The 18,883-nt window shown below is 34.3% G+C and overlaps 1 protein-coding gene across 2 annotated transcripts in view; it reads left to right on the top strand.

Annotated features, from left to right (window-relative positions):
- LOC142351191 (dolichyl-diphosphooligosaccharide--protein glycosyltransferase subunit TUSC3-like) overlaps positions 1 to 14,453 on the top strand; it is an 80,613-nt gene extending 66,160 nt beyond the window's left edge. The window contains exons 6-8 of one of the 2 annotated variants that reach the window (XM_075403313.1): positions 5,118 to 5,220; positions 13,114 to 13,250; positions 13,761 to 14,453. In XM_075403313.1, the coding sequence (XP_075259428.1) occupies positions 5,118 to 5,220; positions 13,114 to 13,250; positions 13,761 to 14,096 (576 nt within the window). In that variant the 3' untranslated portion in view covers positions 14,097 to 14,453. The remainder of the gene's footprint in view (positions 1 to 5,117; positions 5,221 to 13,113; positions 13,251 to 13,760) is intronic. The other variant, XM_075403314.1, reaches the window with a different exon arrangement.
- The last annotated feature ends 4,430 nt before the right edge of the window (positions 14,454 to 18,883 follow it).

Here is an 18,883-nt window from a genome sequence, read left to right as displayed (position 1 = left end):
TTATATAAACCGAGAACAGGAAGACTGCAAAAAGTGACCCGTGTAATCCTCCACACGTTACGTTCACATATCAAGGAAAACTGATCTTGGTTCTTTTTGGTCCTCTAGCTTAAAATACAGTTTGTTGTTAAAAAAACAAAGAGTTGACTTTTTGTAGATTGACCAAAGCGGAAAGCATGCTCTTCGTTGCAGAGTTGGTTTTGAATCAACTGTTTAATGTTTTACACCAATCTTTTAAACACTAATGTCAAGGAATTAAGCGTCGCAGTAGGTTGGTAGTTTGTGATATCAATTTTGCCACTCTTAAAATGAGGTCTTACATGAACTTTTTTCCATATATCTGGCAACTGGCATTTGTTAATCGACCAACTGAAACTATGGTTTATCAGGAATGATGCAGCTGTTTTGAGGAAACCAGTTGACATCTCGTCAATGGGATTTGAACCCAATTTGAATTTACAGATTTCTTCGATGACTTACTTCTTAGAAAAAGTGATATCGTCTAAGCAGATTGAAATGTTTGGTGTTTTTGGTACTTCTTTGAAACTTCCAGCACCGATTTGTCCCGACTTAAAACTGATGCGAAATGATCGTTGAATTCTTCATATGTTTTCAATTATAAATAATCTTTGCTGGGTTTGAGCTTACCTTTGAGATACTAAGTACTTTGTATGCCTCATTGGGATTCCAGCTTTTTGATCCTTCGTCGAATATGAGCTACTTTCTGAGATCTTTTATTTACAGCAACATCAATGTGAAATTTTCACGAAATTTTTTGTGAGAGTTAACGTCAAGATCTCTGATCGACTTGGCCCGTTCAATCTGATGTTCTCTTGCTTAAAAAGACAAGTGTTAGTCAGCGCAATTTTTTAGAGAAAATCTCATACACTTGAACTTCGTGAAATTTAAATTCAAGTAAATTTATTCAACTCCACGTGATAGCTCTATGAATATGAATTTGTAAAGTTGGTTGAGGATGCTTTCCAAGTTGGTTGAGGATGCAACGAAGAGCATGCTTTCCAACTCTGCAACGAAAGCATGCTCTTCGTTGCAGAGTTGGTTTTGAATCAATTGTTTAATGTTTTACACCAATCTTTTAAACACTAATGTCAAGGACTTAGGCATCGCAGTAGGTTGGTAGTTTGTGATATCAATTTTGCCACTCTTAAAATGAGGTCTTACATGAATTTTTTACCATATGTCTGGGAACTGGCATTTGTTAATCGACCAACTGAAACTATGGTTTATCAGGAATGATGCAGCTGTTTTGAGGAAACCAGTTGACATCTCGTCAATGGGATTTGAACCCAATTTGAATTTACAGATTTCTTCGATGACTTACTTCTTAGAAAAAGTGATATCGTCTAAGCAGATTGAAATGTTTGGTGTTTTTGGTACTTCTTTGAAACTTCCAGCACCGATTTGTCCCGACTTAAAACTGATGCGAAATGATCGTTGAATTCTTCATATGTTTTCAATTATAAATAATCTTTGCTGGGTTTGAGCTTACCTTTGAGATACTAAGTACTTTGTATGCCTCTTTGGGATTCCAGCTTTTTGATCCTTCGTCGAATATGAGCTACTTTCTGAGATCTTTTATTTACATCAACATCAATGTGAAATTTTCACGAAATTTTTTGTGAGAAATTAACGTCAAGATCTCTGATCGACTTGGCCCGTTCAGTCTGATGTTCTCTTGCTTAAAAAGACAAGTGTTAGTCAGCGCAATTTTTTAGAGAAAATCTCATACACTTGAACTTCGTGAAATTTAAATTCAAGTAAATTTATTCAACTCCACGTGATAGCTCTATGAATATGAATTTGTAAAGTTGGTTGAGGGGTTTCTGAGCCAACAAATTTTGTGTCGTCCTGAAATGAATAACTTTCATTCAATAAAACTTTTGGTCAATCATTTATATAAACTGAGATTAGGAAGAATGCAAAAAAGACTCGTGTAGTCGTTCACTCGTTACGTTCACATATCAAGGAAAACAAATCGTGGTTTCTTTTTGTCCTCTAGCTCAGAATACAGTTTGTCGTTAAAAAACAAAGAGTTGAGTTTTTGTAACTCGACCAAAGCGGAAAGCATGCTCTTCGTTGCAGAGTTGGTTTTGAATCAATTGTTTAAAGCTTTCTTTACAACAATCATTTAAAAACTAATGACAAGGACTTAAGCATCGAAGTAGGTTGGTAGTTTGTGATATCAATTTTAATGCCACTCCTAAAATGAGGTCTTACATGAACTTTTTTCCATATATCTGGCAACTGGCATTTGTTAATCGACCAACTGAAACTATGGTTTATCAGGAATGATGCAGCTGTTTTGAGGAAACCATTTGACATCTCTTCAATGCGATTTGAACCCAATTTGAATATTGAGATTTCTGCGATGACTTACTTCTTAGAAAAAGTGATATCGTCTAAGCAGATTGAAATGTTTGGTGTTTTTGGTATTTCTTGGAAACTTCCAGCACCGATTTGTCCCGAGTGAAAACTGATGCGAAATGATCGTTGAGTTCATATGTTTTCAATTATAATTAATCTTTCTGGGATTGAGCTTTCCTTTGAGATACTAAGTACTTTGTAGGCCTCATTGGGATTCCAGGTTTTTGATCCTTCAACGAACTTTTGTTTATCTATCTCGAGAACTATTGAGTTGATTTGCTAAAATGCTGACTTAAGATGTATTTCTTTGGCGCCTGGCGGTATTTCTTTGTTTTCTATGTTGAAGAACTGAGAAGACATATAAAAAGGTGCTATGCTTCTACGATTTTTCAACGGTATTGTAGATTTACTTGCCTTTAAAATACTGTTGTTAATGTTTTCTGTTACTTCGTTTACACTGGAATTTGCATTCAGCGGATAGGAATCATGCTCCTTGAATTTAATCCAATTAGCATTTTGACCTAATCTTCTGAAAACAGATAAGGCTTTGTTCTTATTAAATTGAACCATAATTTCACAGGAGTTTATAATCAGAGAAGCTTTCTTCCGAAAACTCAGAGCATTTAGTCAAGTTATTGTTAAGAAAAATATCGAATGGTGAGTTTTTAGGAGTGATGCTAAATTCAACTGAGTAGACTTCTGGAGCAATAGTTTCTCTCTGAGGTCAGTGCTGGTCAGGTGATCCCAATTGTTGCAGAAATTAATTTCACCAATTACAATCAGACAGTTCTTTGCCTTTTTGTCACATTGGTCATTTTTCCTAATCAGAAAGTCAACTGTTTCACAAAGTTTACTACAATCAATTCTCTAGCTACTATTCACTGGAGTATTATATATTGTAATCAATGTGACCAAGATTTCTCTGAAAACATATGCGCATGTTGAAACAACATTCTCGGTATTATCGATTGTTTTTACTTTCTCGAATACAAGGTTAGAATTATGAGCTATCAAAACACCACCATGAGTGCCAATTTGTCTATCAGTCTTCTTCTGCAATTGAGAGTTGCTATTCGAAAAATCTCGGAGGCGTTAGCATTTGAATCAAACCAAGTTTCGGTTGAACAAATGATGTCTGGGTCAACTTTACTTAGGAGAAAATCTACTTTCATTCGTCTCTGCATCGCTTGAAGTGATCTAAAATTTTTTGCTGCAATTCGTATCACATCGCATGTTTCTAGTCAAAATTGTCTCTTTTGTGAACTCTGATGTGCTGAGCCGACAGTATCTCCCCGTCGCCAGAACAATTGCTTGCTGTTTATAATACAACTTTCCGTGTCTCTTTTTGTTTCCTATCGACTGATTGTTTATCCGAAACTTTGCTCATACGACTGTGGTTGTCGTTTTGGTATCAACAAAATATATATCTATCAACAAAATCACTAGATGGGCTCTCATTAGCGGCCTGATTTTCCGATAAACCAATAACAATTAGCTTATTTTCCTCTTGCATTGTTTTAGAGTTATCATATTTGTTACTATCTGAAGTCACGTTAGTTTCCTGTTGCATCTTTGTTTTGGTTCAGATCTTTCATATTCTGTAAAAAAAATTCACAAATCAATTTTAAATCGTTTTTGACGTTCTCAGTTTTTTCGTGAAAATTAATTTGGCTTTGCGTTGTCATTACTTCGCTTCGGCAATTTTCACAGGCTCAAAAAGAGCCATTGATTTAGGCGCTTCGTCTAGCTCCAGCAGCCCTAAATAAACTGCACTCCACAAATAAACAGGCAGGACGCAAAAACAGGGGGGGGGGGCAAAAGTACTTAAATCGAGCTTAGGTTTCGGTTATGTTCTCTTGTTTGCATCTTGATTCCGCTTAGCGGGCTAACAATGCACGTTGGATAAACACGTTTTTTAAAGTTTATTATGAAAGCTTGACAATGTTGTAAAAGACCCTTCAGAATGAGTTTTGTTTTACCTGTTCTGATGTGTCGTCTATGGGCCTCGCATTTTGAATATGCGGAGCGTAGAAGTTCTTACGCCTCTAATAGGTCTGTTGGTTTTCTACAGGTGGAAAAGGGTTATTTGCAACTTCGTTTCGCTAGTTTAGGGCATTTTTCAACAAGTTCTCTTAACAGATCTCTAGTTATTTTTTGTAGAAATCGTTAGTAATTAATTATTAATTTAAAAGATTTGGAAAGTTCTTCAGAATTTAAGATAACGCCGAACTATATTGATCTGAAGAATGTTATTGTTCCACCCTTCCAAATTTATTTGGCGGGGGAGGGTTGGAATTTCATACCTTTTTTCTGCTAAGGCAATTGGGCGATCGATATCTTTTTTTGTCGATTTTTTTTAATTGCTTTCGAACGAAGTTTTTAGCAATTATGTTAGTCCTGCTGCTCTTTCCTGCTAGTCCTACCGACTTTTCGTGTGATATTTTTTGCTGCCATTAAACTTTCCGTCCTCAAGAATGGGATCAAGATGTAGCGCTCGGAGGGCATTAAGTTCTCTTAAGCCTTGAACCTTACTAGTCTAAGTATGCGATTCACGGAAAATGTTGAGATATAAATTCATGGTGTAATGGGTGGTTCGTTTGAGTTTGCCACCGCTCACCCCCAACTTTTAACCAAGGCCCTTGTTCAATTTAACATTCTAGCTGCAGGCAAAAAAGACATGAAACACAATGGTTATTGTTACATCTTATGTGCGTGAGTGTTTCCACGTTTAGATGTGGGGTGTGATCTGTCTGCTTGCGATTTTCGCCATGACAAGTGGACAGATGTGGAACCACATGCGAGGACCTCCTTTTGCTCACAGAAACCCACAAACTGGTAAAATCTATTTTCTGTTAGAACTAACGCTCGTTAGTTTCAATATCCAATTTAAAAATTTATATATTAACCACCGCTACCCCATGTTTTGTGACACCCCCGTTACAAATGATGTCATTGCGTGGTAAATCATTCTGAGTTCTACTAGCACGTTTGATTAATATGCACGCACTGAAAGGGATGCGCAAATGGAAAAGATCGGCACTTTTCCCACTTTCAACGTCATTTCGTCCTTAAAACACTCATTCAAATACTTTATTATAATTGCGAAGCTGAGCGGAGCTATATTGCGGTGCTCTTTGTTTTTACGACTCGAAGAGGAGTGTTGGTTTTCTATCGGTCTTTTGTTTTTTTACAGGAAGTAGTTTTGTTCACGCAGCATTTTGACCTAAAAGCGAAAGTGAGAACAGATGTCATGAACAGATTTTTACTAAGCAAGAGAAGTTTTTTATCATGTGCTGCATTCAGGAAATGACTTTTTGACTCAAAATGCTGAGAGAACGGCGCATATAGATAACCGTTTTTAGCCTTTTTTTTCGTCCATTTGGCTCACTTTTTTTCTTGTAATTTAGTTTATTTTGGTAGAAATGGTTTTTGGTCGATGCTGCATTAATATATAAGTTTCTGAAATGGATACGACAAGGTTTTAAAGTGCTTGATATTACTTCTCATCTGTAAAAATCGCTCATATTTCTCAATTTTAAAGTTAATTTTTGGTTTTTTTTTTCATTAATTTCGTCCTTTTGGAACCTTGAGCGAGCGGACTTTTTTTCTAAAAAATCAGTACAAATATATGGCAACGTTCGATGTGCAGTTCGTACAGTGAACAACACTTTTGAACGTCAGTTCTTTTTTGTTTTGTCATATTGTACACATACTATACCGTTTTTCGCAATTTTTTGTGCAAGTTTAATTTGTTTTTTTGTTATAATTAGTTGAAAAGGTCTTTCTGTGCACTGCCGACGTTTTAATTTCCTGTTGTGAATAACTGATTTGTTTTTTTGACAATTAATCTTTAAAATTCATTTAATATTGGTATCTTAATCACAATTTTAATATAATTTTATATATAGTTTTAAGATTATGAAAATTGTTAAGTAATCTTTTTTAGCGAATCTTGGCCTTCAGGGAGTTTTTATTTAGACAGAAGCATGGCTGTCTAATGTTTTTGGGCCATGATCGCTAAATAAATAAACGTATTTAATTTTGGATCGATATTTTATGGAGTGTATTTAAAACAGGATGTAAAAGTCAATGCTGCATGTGAAAACACGTGCAGGTCGAAAAGCGGAAGAGAGAGTGATTTTTGTTCATATGGCTGAAAATCGTTTTTATATATTAAGAAAGAGATAGAGAGAGAAAGAGAGAGCGAGGGAGAGAGAGAGAGAGAGAGAGAGAGAGAGAGAGAGAGAGAGAGAGAGAGGAAGTGGGTGTGGAAAAGTTTCGATAACCAAGCGAAATTTTTTTGACCACGAGCGTCTTTTCAAAGCAGTTTTTTGATTTTATCCAAAATTTCAATGAAAGGTGTTTCTCACAATTATATGGGTAATGTCTAAACTTTGGTTGGATTTAAAGTTAAGTCATTTCTATTTAGATATATTTAAATCTTTTTGGTGGAAAAATGTATGAATTATTGAATGAATTAGTTGTAGATAACTTACCGTTAGAAGGATTGGATTTGTAGAACTGAAGTAGTAGAAAGGTTTTGATTTGTTGAAGAAGATTTAGAAAGAATGAAGAAGACGATTGATTGTTAGAATTATTATTGTTTTGGCGTAACTGCTAGACTAACATCGGAAGACCTGAAATATATTGTAACAAGGCGGCTCGTTAATGTGCGTTCGCACATGATGTTCCGACCCGAGCTCATCTACATTTTTGACTAAAATGTCAACCAAATCAAGAGATAACAAAAATAGATGTTTGAGTTTAAAACAATCGTTACACATTCTATCTACTAATTGAATTACTAATGCCATGCTTCATTACAGCACCAACGTGACCTGACATTGAAGAGACTAGAAAAAAAATAGCACCAACAAAATTTTGGCGGCAAAAAATGAATATCTAAATTTAAAAGCACCTGGTAACAACGTCAAAATGCAGTCAGATAAAACCTTAACTACACAAGTTTACCTTTTACTAACTATACAGCAGATGAAAAGTTTTCTTAACGAGACTAGGTAACAAGCCGACAAAAAGAACGAACAGTGAGGCGAAACTTAAAAATTAATCAACATTTTTTGCACCAAGAAAATTCAAAAATCTTAAAAAACATTGGTTTTTAATAAAAAAATCCTTGATAAATTACTAAAAAGTCATTACAAAACCAAAAGCACCCGTCTGTGGTCAGACTATGCCATAGAAACAAACTAAAGAGAAACTCAAAAAATTACAAACGATTTGCGAAAACACAAACCTTTGCTACCATTAAAATCAATAGCTATCATCTGAATATGTATTTTTAATTCAGTTGTTATTTCTGCTATTTCAGTTGAAGGATTTATACTGAAAGATTAAATAAGTTTACTTGGGCCACATTTAAAAACCATTGGGATCTGTTATTACGCGATTGTTCTGAAGGAAGAGAAAAAGAAACGCAAAAAATGGCCATTCAATAAACGTTCAGAAAAACGAAACAACAATGGCACATAATATCAATATATATGTTATTTCTTGAAATACACGAAATTCGATGGGACATCTGATTGATGAATAGAAGTTAAATTTGACGAAAGGAACCTATTCGCTATATACTGAATGTTTCGAGCAACATCATTCATTCAGTCCTCAATTACAAGCCTATGAGATCTGTGAGCAATTTACGGCTACCTAAAGAACAAAAACAGCGAATTCAGGAAAAAAAATTGAGCGACAAAAGGGTCGAAGGCATTAAAAAAATGAACTTTTCACTAAACACTCTTCAATTTTAAATTAATTTTTCAGGAGCAATGGGAAAACCTTTTTTATCAATATAATTTCAAAAAATCAACAAATATAAATAAATACATTAGACGCACGAAAATTGCGGGAAAACACGTATTATCAACGCCATTAAATTCATTAGCCTTCAACGGAAGCCAGTATATACAATAAATGATGCCTCGAGGGGACAATAAGTTTTTTTGCCAATCGTATTTCATCAATAAGACCTTACAACAAGTTAATGACTATGAAAACAACAACAGAGAGAGGCAAAAACCACAAATTCAGTAGAAAAGTGCCTGAAGAAAATGTCGAAGCAACTCAAATCATAAGCTCTTCCCTGAAAACTTTATTTATGATCCGTTGAACTTCTTCCCTAAACCAATAGGGACTCTCAGCAGTAAGATGATGTGATAAGATTTCAAAAGGATCGAAAAACAAAATAAAGTACCCAAAAAAAATATGAATTCTCGTGGCATTGATGTTTTAAAACTAATAGGTAGAAGATAAAACCGCTAACCAGAATAATTTTGGCTATAGTAGAACGGAAATGGATTCTGTTAGAACCAACAATGACCAAGAGTATTCACGAAAAAAAATTAGGAATGGTTGAATTTCAAAAAAGTTTCGAAAAATTATTTTTAAACCCTTAACAGCCAGTAAACTCAATCTTTCATCGGAGCTCAATGACGATGCTCAGATATAACCCATAGGGAGGAAAATGATGTCTGTCATGCATAGATAGTTAAAAAGACATCACAATAAGTCTTATGACAGAAAACAATAACAAAAACAGCAAAAACTAAAATTCAGTAGAAAAATGCGAGAAGAAAGTGTCGAAGACAATTAAACCATTAGCTATTCTCTGAAAACTTTCTCTGTGATCCACTGAACGTCCTCTCTAAGCCAATTGGATTACAATAATCTTTGGATAATGTGATAAAGAGTTCAAAAGTGACCAATAATTCAAAAAATCCAAAAAAAAAATTTAAAAAAATTGAAATCTTTGTCATTGAAGTCATATAACCAATAGCTAGAAGATAAAACAGCTAAACAGAATATTTTTAGTCGCAGTAAAAAGCAAGTGGGTCCAGTCAATACTGAAACTCACTAACAGTTCAAGAAAAATTTAGGAATTGTTATTGTTCAAATAAAATTTTCGAAAAATGATTTTTAACAGACATTAAATTCAATAGCTTTCAACGGAAGTCAATAAAAACGCTCAAAGATGCCCCGGTGGCAGTACATTTATGTTTGTCATGCATAGGTATTCATTATGAGATCACAGTAAGTATAATGACTATTAAAACAACAAAAAAAAAACAGGAGAAAACCAAAAAATCAGTAGAAAAGTGCAAGAAGAACGTGTCGAAGCCATTTAAACCATAAATTTTTGTTTAAAATTTTTATTGGTCATCCACAGAACATCGTTTTTAAGCTAATGGGAACTGTCAATATTTGGATAATGTGATAAGATTTCAAAAGTAACCAATAATACGTAAAAATCCAAAAAAAATTTTAAAAAATTGAAATTTTTTGTCATTGAAGTCATATAACCAATAGATAGAAGATAAAACCGCTAACCAGTTTAATTTTGGTTGCAGTAGGAAGGAAGAGGGTGCTCTCACCCCTGGACTGACTTACAATTCACTATAATAAGATTATGATTCTTTAATATTCAAAAAAAAATTCGAAAAATTATTTTTTAAGTCTTAACAGCCATTAGCCGCCCCCTCAATGAAATAGACATGTTCACTTAATGCTCATTATGGAACATATTGCACTGTTAGTCAATGAATCCCTACCATAGGACTCCAAAAAAAATAGTAAAACTTCAAAAAGAAATTCAAAATTTCATTCAAAATTACGAAAACTCAGAATCGAAGCCAAAAAAAAACATGAGCAATTCCTTGAAAACGACGTTTTTTGTTCATTGCGCTTCATTCGACTATAAAGGAGTTTTGTCATTAATAGAACGTCGATATAAAATGTGACTTGTCTCTAGGTGACTTAAAAAAGCAAAAAAGAGAAAAGTTTTATTAAAAAAAGGGCTCTCAATTAGAGTTCGATTTTTTTTTGATAGTGAACTTCCCTATGAGACCAGAACTAGTCTTTCTATCGCCTTGCATTCAACTTTTACGAACTCAAAATTTATTCTTTTTATAGAAATTTGAATTAATGTTTTCGTAAAAAAGATCTTAGTTTGAAGAAAATTGTACTAAAAGTGAACAATCATGCTAAAGATCCCATTGTTCACACAAAACTTCAATCCTCGATAACTCCTCGAAAAAAACGAAATTCAAAAAAATCTTTTTACTTTTGAATTCTACGCTGGACCAGCTTTTTAATGATACCACTCACATTTCTCTACGACGAATATATCGATCGGCCAAAATTCACTGAACAAAAAAAAAAACCCATTTGAGTATATAGTTCCTTCCCCCACAAGTGGGGTCGGAACAATTATCATCAGATACTCAATAATATAAGCAGAGAGCACCAATATAAGTTGCTGACAAGAGTGGGATACCAAACCACGCATCTGAAGATACTGCGAGTACTGTGTTTGAAAGGACTTTTGATCATTGAAGCAAATATTTCACATTCAGGTTCAATCTTCATCTATATTTTTTTCCAATTTTTTGCCTATTTTAAGGTCTTCCTAGCATTTTTTGTATTCTTTAGTTTTCATAGATTTTCTGAAATTGTGTGGCTGAAACTAGTTGTTGTAGCATTTTAAGTGGTTGTTTATTTTTATTAATTATTTAAAAATTTACGAAATTCGAGCAAATTTTGACCGAGTTTTATTCATTGTTGTTGTTGTGACTATTTCTTGTAACCGTACGCTTGCTGCTGTTGTTTTTCTCAGTTGATACTAAATTTAGTGTTACTTTAAAGTAGTTTTTACTTCAAAGTTACTCTTCAATTCTAGTCATGGTCATTTCCCAAAGATTAAACACCTTACTTTTCAGATTTTTTGTTCTTAGCTGTCTCTAACAGCGATTGATATATCTCCCTGCGTTTTGGATCAGTGATTGATCTGGCAGAAAAAGTAATAAAATCTTTCACCGATTAAAAGTTGGGGCGAATCTTGAAAGATAAACAGGGGCATATTTCACTTAATTAAAATAAATAAAATTTCTAATTTTGTTTTTGGCTTCTTAAATTTTAAATGTTGTTTATTACTTCTTCCTCCAATTGTGATTGGGTGACTGATGTACGAGAGAATATAATGAAAGTTTCCTCTAATTAATGGTTCAGAAATTGTATTTAGCGTTTGCACAGAATTTTTGAGATTGATACTTCTCAGTTTTGTCCGTCATCTCCTTTCCCTTTTGAGTTTCTCTTTTTAAATCCATTTTATTAGATTGTATGGCAATTATTAATATTTTGTTGCCTACTATCTGTATAAGAGGTTCCTTAACCAATAGTTTTTCTGGAGTTGCCTTTAAAGTTGATTTTTATCAGGTTGTGTATCAGTATTTTTCAGATAGGTTTCTGATGATGTTTTTCCTGTTGTTTCAAAATGCTTAATTTAATTATGTAGAATATGCATTAGGCGAGTGAGGATGGTCTTTTTTCTAATGCGAGTCGTTTCCGGAATTCTTCCGGCTATGTATTAGGATTCAAGTTTTCGTGATCTTAGTTTAGAGTGAGAAAGCGGTGTTTGAAGAAAAATTCGCTTTCGCTAGTGATTTTTTTTCACATGCGACAATTTTTTCACTTTTATTTTTACTATTTTGTTCGTTTTCGGTTTCTTGGACTGGATTTTTTTTCTAAATAGTTTTTTCAATCCATTCATAGTTTGCTCTAGGCCTAGTTTTTTTTTGCTTGAACCAAATTTCCTTTCTAGTTATTGGTTTTTTCACATTCGGCATTTTAGCTTGATTTTGTTTTTTTATCTGATTTTTTGGAGATTATTTTCCGAATTCACTCGTAGTCCGTTTTAGGTCTAGGCTTTTGTTTAGTTAATGAAAATTGTTTGAATTGTACGTCAGGACTTCTCCTGCTATGTTTTTTTGCTTTTGTCTTATGACGCTCTTTTTTGTTTTACATTTGTTCACACAGCAAAGCTGAAAATGTCAAATTTTCTGAATGACTTCTTCGGCATCTGCGCGCGCGACGTCAATCCGCATTCTCTTTAGCCAACGGTTTCAGCTCATTTGCGTGATTAGATTTTGATCATGCGTGACTTGCCTCCATCAATAAAATGACGTTTGTACTTTAAAACTTGCAGTTTAATTTGATTTAGTTTGATGTCATAGGAACTCATATTCATATGTGTAATAAAGGTCCCTAATGAAAAGGTTTCTAAGCAATTAATTTCAAAAAGCTTTATTATTTTGTCGCTGAATTTTTTACATATCTTTTTGAGCGGCGCTGATAACTTTTTCAACTTATATCTGTATCTGCTTCTATCTCTATTATACAGCACGCAAGTCTATTCTTTCGCAGCTATTCCGGCAATCTGTCGGCTATGTTCCAATGATGTTTAGTGTATCAGAAAGCCGTCTGGTATGGTCGATTTTGGTTTCGAATTAAAAACAAATGTTTGCTGATATTTTCTCCGGCACTTGATTTTAGCTGTCTACAATACTTTTGGTGCAAATAATACATTCTATCGTCTTTCGCAACTGGAATTGCGACAGGAATGTTTGTTTTTGTTCGTTTGGTTTTTAAGGTCTTACTGCAAATTCTGAAATGAAATTTTTGCTTTTTGCAAATAAAAGACCAACCATGTGTTACCTCCTTTGCAATGTTGCTCCCGTGGGATTTCAAGGGTTTCATGCTAGTTTACAAATAAGAGATAAATTATGAATTAATTACAAATAAAAGATCAACCATGAATAAAAGTGGTATACTTTTTCCGCTGTGTTTCAAGGTCTTTCATGCTGCAGTTTACAAATGGTGTACTGAAAACGTAAATGTATCCTTTGTGTATTATACAGATATTTTGCATGATTTTAGGTCAAGTGAACTACATACACGGGAGCAGCCAAGGACAATTTATAGCTGAGTCCCATCTAGTCTTATTGCTTCATGCTATTGTCTCGGCTGGATTCATATTCCTAATCAATTCCGGATCCTCAACTACTAATAGCACGGTTAGAAATTATTAGATACTCTTGAGTTGAGTTTATTGCTATTATTTTAGTCGTGAGTGTCTTTTCTATGCAAAATTCGTATTTATAGAATTTCTTGAGTGATTGGACGTTTTGTCAAAAGGCACAAGGTAATTTTGTAACGCCTGAAGTTGATGTTTAAGTTCTGTGAAATCTTTACTGGTTTATGCTAGTTTATGCAAGGACTTAATTGATAAACACTAAAATCAAGGCGTACAAGGTAACTTTTGAAATTCTTTATCATTCTGAAATGAAATTTTCGCTTTTTACAAATAAAAGACCAACCATGTGTTACCTCCTTAGCAATGTTGCTCCCGTGGGATTTCAAGGGTTTCATGCTAGTTTACAAATAAGAGATAAATATCACATGATTTGTCTCCAGCTCATGTCTTTTTCTGGAAAAGATGCATTGTTACGGGCACTAAAAGAAGGCGTTGATTTTTGTTAAACGTTACTGGTCAACCCACGCTTGTACTAGAAAGGTTATTTTAGAAGAGTATCTGTGGATGTTCCTTGGGAGCCTGGAAAGGAGACTGTTCCTCAGGAAACAGATTTCTGTTACAGTTTTTAATTCCACAAAATTTTCAGAAAGACAAACCAGAAACGGTGTCCACGGCCTCATACAGTAGTAAACACGCGTCTTCTAGTTCCACGATCTCTGCTAGTACGACTGCTGCATCGACCACTGCAGCGAACGTGCAAGACGTGGGAAAGCGACGAGTGATGGTGATTGGTGCTCTAGTTGTGATCACTGTATTCTTCAGTCTCCTCTTGTCAATATTCAGAGGGAAGTACCAAGGATACCCTTACAGTTTCCTCTTCCGATAGTGATTATTGAGAGAGGGCATAATAACTTGAGGGAGAAGGAGCTTAACTCCTGTTCTGTTTCCACCTGCCCTAAACCTCAGCAGACCTAATGTTCACCCCACCCCTTCACTAAGCGCCTGTACTGTTTGTACAAGTACTAACGTGCTATATAACAGTAACAGCGCAAAAATTACGGCTGGGATTGATAAATGGCACCGGAAGGGGTTGGGGGTTGGGTGATTGAAAGAGAATAAATGGGAATGTAATTGTTTCCTCGTTTCTATTCCTTTCTCCCATTAACGCAGATTTCATTCCAAATTTAACTGATTCAATTTTCAGGACAATTAATTGTTTCGAATTGATTACAAGCTTCATCGGCCAGTATACAATACATAAAATCGAACTACCGTAATACGCGGGAGTTGTATCTCAAAAATTGTTCTTTCATGAAAGTCAATAATTTTGCAACATTATTACTACTGATACAAGTTGTCTTGAACTCGTTTTTGGGGTGGCTTTTGGATTAAGATGAGCGTGGAAACAGTTTTCAAAACGTATTTTGCAGTTTTTTCTGTATGTGACTCAAAATGAAAAAAATAACAATGTGTCCGTCTGAACTCGTGCTTAAATTGCTATAAGCTTGTGGTATACTACATACGGCAGTACTTATGAAAGTATTATTAAAAAGTCGAAAGTTCAGTATTTGATTTAATGAGCTAAATGTTATTATCCTGCTAATGCTGTCATTTTCAGTGGTTTAAATGAGTTTGGGTTAGTAAGAGTGATGCTGAATTCAATAATGATATAAGTTGACCTACTGGCTCATTTTTGATGACTCTCAATGTAAAAACTCGCAATCTAATATTAAATAGAAATATTATAATCCGAGAAACAGGAAATTAATGATCCGTTTTCGTGCTATATCATACGTGATTATTTTGCACTCGTACTGTTTATACGCTCCGGCTATAGCTTTTGATCCGGCGATGAAAGTTAACACCTATCGAGCATGAAGACTCAGACTCAAATAAAACTTATAAAATATTCACTATTCTATTAATAGATAGTGAATAGTTTATAAGTTTTATTTGAGTCTGAGTCTTCAAGAACTTGTGAAATTTTCACATCTTAGCAGAATACCGGACGCTTGCGAACCTAAACACTTAAAAAATATTTGAAAAGGGAACATAAAAACTGCACACGGAACCTAAGTATTAGTAGGAAACTCCTATTAGAATCGCTATGCAGAGAGTTGCCATAACACCGTCAATTTTTGAAAGCCTCGAATACTTTTTTCCTCTTTCTCTGGTTACTTTTGTGCTTCAAGTTTATTGTTGGTGCGAGCAGAAATATCTATAATATTCTAATTAGACGTTGAATGTATTCATAAAATATAATTCTGTGAATATTTGTTGTTATAAAGCGCTTTTGAAGTTCAACTGTTGTTTGTTTCTCATTAATTATTGTGTACTATCGGTATTGAACCTATTTCCCAATGATAATAAATTGATTTTTTGTTCCCTAGTTTTTATTTATTAATAGCCGCGAAGCGATAGCTGAGGCTATTATTGGCCTTCTCTTGGTTTTTAATAGCCGCACAACGATAGCTGGGGCTATTATTGGCCTTCTCTTGGTTTTTTACAATTCAAAGAATTTGAATTGTATTGGGGCGCTGTCTTTTTTTTTAAGATCTGTTCACACATTTTCATGATTTTTTTAGTCAAATTGGAGTAGTGATTTTGGTCACGCTGAAACAGGAAATGGAGCGAAAAAGCGAGTGGTTTTGCGGCGTGAATTTTTTTCGCTCTAATTTTAAAGTAGAGTGCGAAAATGGTGTTTGAACAAAAATTCGGTTTCTTGGTAGTGGTTTTTTGTTCACATGCGGCAATTTCACTCTGATTTTTACTGTTTTTTCGATTTTTTTTGGATCGAATTTTTTTCTAAATGGTTTTCCCAATCCATTCACAGCTCATTCTAGGCCTAGTTTTTTGTTTGATTTAAATTTTCATTTCTCGCTGGTGGTTTTTTTGTTCACATGCGGCATTTTGACATTGATTTTTTGTTTTTTTTCTTATTTTTTTATCTGATTTTTTAAAAATGGTTTTCTCAATTCACTCATGGTCCATTCTAGGTCTAGTTTGTCTGTTTAGTCAATGAAAATTCTTTGAATTGTACGTCAGGACTTGTCCTGCTATGTTTTTTATTTCGTCGTCAGGATTTTTGTTACGACCATATGACGTCACAGCCACTTTTGTTCATTCGTTCATGCAATTTCAACTGATTTGCATGTGTGACGTCATTTTTCGCTCTTAGTGGAGCGAGTTTTTTGTTCATGCGCGTGATTAAATCTTGGTCACACTTGACTTACCTCACTCTCAAAAATGACTTCCTCAATTTGAAAATGACTTTTATTTACTTTAATTCAAAGAGATAAGGTCAAATGGGTGTGTGTCACTCTAAATGAAGGTTATTTGAGATCAGCTAATAGAGGCAGCAATAACTTATACATAATTTGTACAAAAATATACAATCAAACTGTATACAATCAAAATATAACAGATCAGCCTTCAATGAAAAGACGAATTTTTTGGTCTGTCTTTTTTACTGTTTTTTAGACTGCCGATCTACGAATCTATTGCGGCTATTTTCTGGCAATCTGCCAGCTATGTTTTTATTTCGTCGTCAAGATTTTTGTTACGACCATATGACGTCATAACCACTTCAAATCTGCTTTTTGTTTATGCAATTTCAACTGAATTACGTGGGTGACGTCATTTTTCACTCTCAGTGAAGCGAGTTTTTTGTTCATTCGCGTGATTAAATTTTTGGTCACACTTGACTTACCTCACTCTTAAAATTGACCTCCTGACTCTGAAATTGACTTTTATTTGCTTAAATTCAAAGAGATAAGGTCAAATGAGTGTGTGTCACTCTAAATGAAGGTTATTCGAGAGCAGATAATAGATGCAGCAAAAACTTATACAGATTTTCAATCAAAATATAACATATCAGCCTTCAATGAAAAGACGAATTTTTTTGGTCTCTTTTTTTAATGTTTTTTGAGACTGCAGATCTATGAAGCTGTTGCGACTATTTTCTGGCGATTTGCCAGCTATGTTTGCATTGTTCTGTTGCCAATGAAGTGAATTTTCTACCAGCTAATTGGAAAAAAAACGATTCGGGGAAATATTATGATTTTAAAAGTTATGGCTGCATGGTTAACTGCATTTGGGTAACCCCAGGCACAGTTTGGCGTAATTATTGGGGTACTAATCGAATATATTTTTTTCAAACATCGAATATATAATAATAAAGCTGCCAAACCGAATTTTTTGTCACAATTTTTTAATTACACACAAACGAAGTTTGAATGCAATTATTTGGCCTTGTTGGTCTTCAATGGCGATTTTCGTTTGATCATTTTGTATTTGCCTTTTGGTCCCCTGTATTGCTGTAAATTGTTTGAACCCAAGGCAATAGTCGCAGTGCAGTTCAGGTTGAAATTTACTAGTCCCTTAGTTCACCTAAACTTGAACAATTTTATGGTAAAAAAAGTTAATAGGTTGCTGAAAATTTAATTTTTGATCATCGCTGAATTTTGCATTTTTGGTGATTATCGAAGGGAAGGTCTTGGGTGAGTTATGAAAATCAAACGTGTTTTGGCATTTTGAAGAATTGCATCAGAAACAAGGTTGCTTAATGTAATATGCTCTTGCGCAACGTAACGAACGCCCCATCCACATTATTGACTCATTTTTGGGAAGTGACACACAGATAACCAACTTGTCACAGAAATTGTGGAGTGTGGCTGTCAACACAAAACTCGATGGATTCTTAATTGAGGATGATCCTGATCTTAAAAAAGTTTACAAAATCTACAGACTCTTAATTCTCAGCGTGAAAATAAAACGAGGGCAATATCAATCGTTGAGCTTCAGTTGATATTAGTGTAGAGCATATTGGAAACTCCGCAAAACATGAGAAAAGAGCATTTTGTCTCTTTAGCGGAGACTCCATGATATTTTTAAATCTGAGAGCGACCAAAAAATAATGTAAATTTTAAATTACCGTCATCTCACTGAAATTCACTGCTGCTTCTTAACATCTTACCCTCGAAAATTTTCAAAAGGCGAAAAATTCATATGGAGTGTAGCATATAAACAAGAATCACTCTTCAAATCAAACAATCAGAATTGTCAAAGCTTTACCTCGACATAATCAATTTTTTCAAAGGACTTCAAACATCTTTTTAATTGTTCCGACCCTCTTGAGGGGGGAGGAACTATATACTCAAATGGGTTTTTTTTGTTCCGTGAATTTTCGCCGCTCTATATATTCATCGTAGAGAGTTGAGACTGGTATCATTAGAAAGCTCGTCCAGCGTAGAATATGGAATTAAAAAGATTTTTTAATTTTCGTTTTCTACAGGGAGTTATCGAGGTTTAAACTTCTGAGAAAAGAAGAGTGAATTCACGTTGTTTTTATTCACATTTTCCGGAATTTTGCCTAAATTTTTGTCAATTTTGCTAAAATTTGTTATAATTTTTAAGAATAGTGTCGTTGATTTTATTTTGAAGACGAACAAGCATGGTTGATTGTTTTGATTTAATTTTTTTGGTCAAAAAATCTGGATAAACATTTCAAAATTTAGCCTTTTTCATCAAAAACAGCACGAAATAAGCTACTTCAGTCCACTTTGATTAAATTTGCCGACAGTAAACCCCCAAACAACACTCATACAATCTTTGTAGACTCAGAGGGGGCTATTTCTACTTCAGAGTCTGCTGAGAGTGCACTGTAGTTAAAAT

The sequence above is a fragment of the Convolutriloba macropyga genome, chromosome 12 (genome assembly GCF_964194025.1).
Source record: "Convolutriloba macropyga chromosome 12, txConMacr16.3, whole genome shotgun sequence".
NCBI classification, from domain to species: domain Eukaryota; kingdom Metazoa; phylum Xenacoelomorpha; order Acoela; family Convolutidae; genus Convolutriloba; species Convolutriloba macropyga.
Note: the sequence above shows the minus strand (reverse complement) of the source record. Positions and strands in the feature narration are given on the sequence as shown.